This window comes from Acanthisitta chloris, unplaced genomic scaffold (assembly GCF_000695815.1).
Source record: "Acanthisitta chloris isolate BGI_N310 unplaced genomic scaffold, ASM69581v1 scaffold34215, whole genome shotgun sequence".
In the NCBI taxonomy this organism is placed as follows: domain Eukaryota; kingdom Metazoa; phylum Chordata; class Aves; order Passeriformes; family Acanthisittidae; genus Acanthisitta; species Acanthisitta chloris.
In genome coordinates, this window is record NW_008674795.1 from 6,939 (window position 1) to 7,928 (window position 990).

Genomic DNA, 990 nt, shown 5'->3' on the forward strand with positions numbered 1-990 from the left:
CCTGATGGCCGAATCCACCCCCTGCCCGACAGGGAACGGGAACCCACTGCGGGCATCCCCCTCTGCCTCGCCTGCTCCCCGACGAGCAGATGGATGCGAACACGCCGGGGTTGATCCTGATTGCCGTTGAACCGCGCTGCCAATTGCAGTGCTGCTGGAATGTATTCCGCGGCCTTGAAACGGAGCCAGGCTTGAAACAGAGTCTTTTTTTCCACCCTTCATACAGCCAATTTGGGGCTGCTCATTTTGGGACTAGTTTGGCAAAGCCCTGGGCTGAGATGCAACCGTGGCACCCTCCTCAATTGCTGCTGCTCAAAGTGCTCATCAGTCTATCAGTGGAGTTGGATCAGTTGGAATTTTCCTGTGCTGGGTGAAAGAGTCCAAATTGGGGGTGATTTGATAACTAAGCACAGCCCACTCAAGAGCCAGGGGCGGATTTTCAAGTGTTTGTCCTGCAGGGTTGGAAGAAATAACTAACCGAAAAAAAAAAATACCCCGGGGGGGGGGGGGGAGTTAAACTGGTTTCTGAAGGAAATGCAATTACACCCCATCTCTCCTTGGGCTTCTCCAGCGTCTCTCCCAGGCTTCCTGTGCTCTCCAGCCCACAGTAACATTGGAACCGCAACGCAGGCAGGGGGGCAAAAGTTTAAAGATAATAATTTCCTCCAAACCTAAGAAAATAAACAGATGGGGGGTGGCTAGGGCCGCCCTTCAGCACATGAAAGCACAAAGCCTGAGTGGAACAGGGTGTTACAAAGTGCTGGCTCCTTCCAAGACCCTGGAGAGACTTGGGAGGAGGGACAGAGCCCCTGAAAGCATCACCCGCTGGGGTTGGGCTGATGGGGACTCTGTTCCCTTTTCTCTACACTGCCACACAGGGCTGGAGGGCTGGTCTGCTACAGCTCCAGGCACCACAGACCTGTCTCTGCGCTGGGCTGGTGGGGAGATTGTCGCTGAGTGGGATGGAGAGGAGCCAATGGATTTTCTTGC

General features: G+C 54.6%; 1 protein-coding gene across 1 annotated transcript in view; it reads left to right on the forward strand.

Annotated features, from left to right (window-relative positions):
- The window catches only part of LAMC3 (laminin, gamma 3), a 12,856-nt gene that overhangs the window by 3,242 nt on the left and 8,624 nt on the right, over window positions 1–990 (forward strand). Inside the window, 1 exon segment of the mRNA XM_009075486.1 lies at window positions 879–988. Within this exon segment, the coding sequence (XP_009073734.1) occupies window positions 879–988 (110 nt within the window).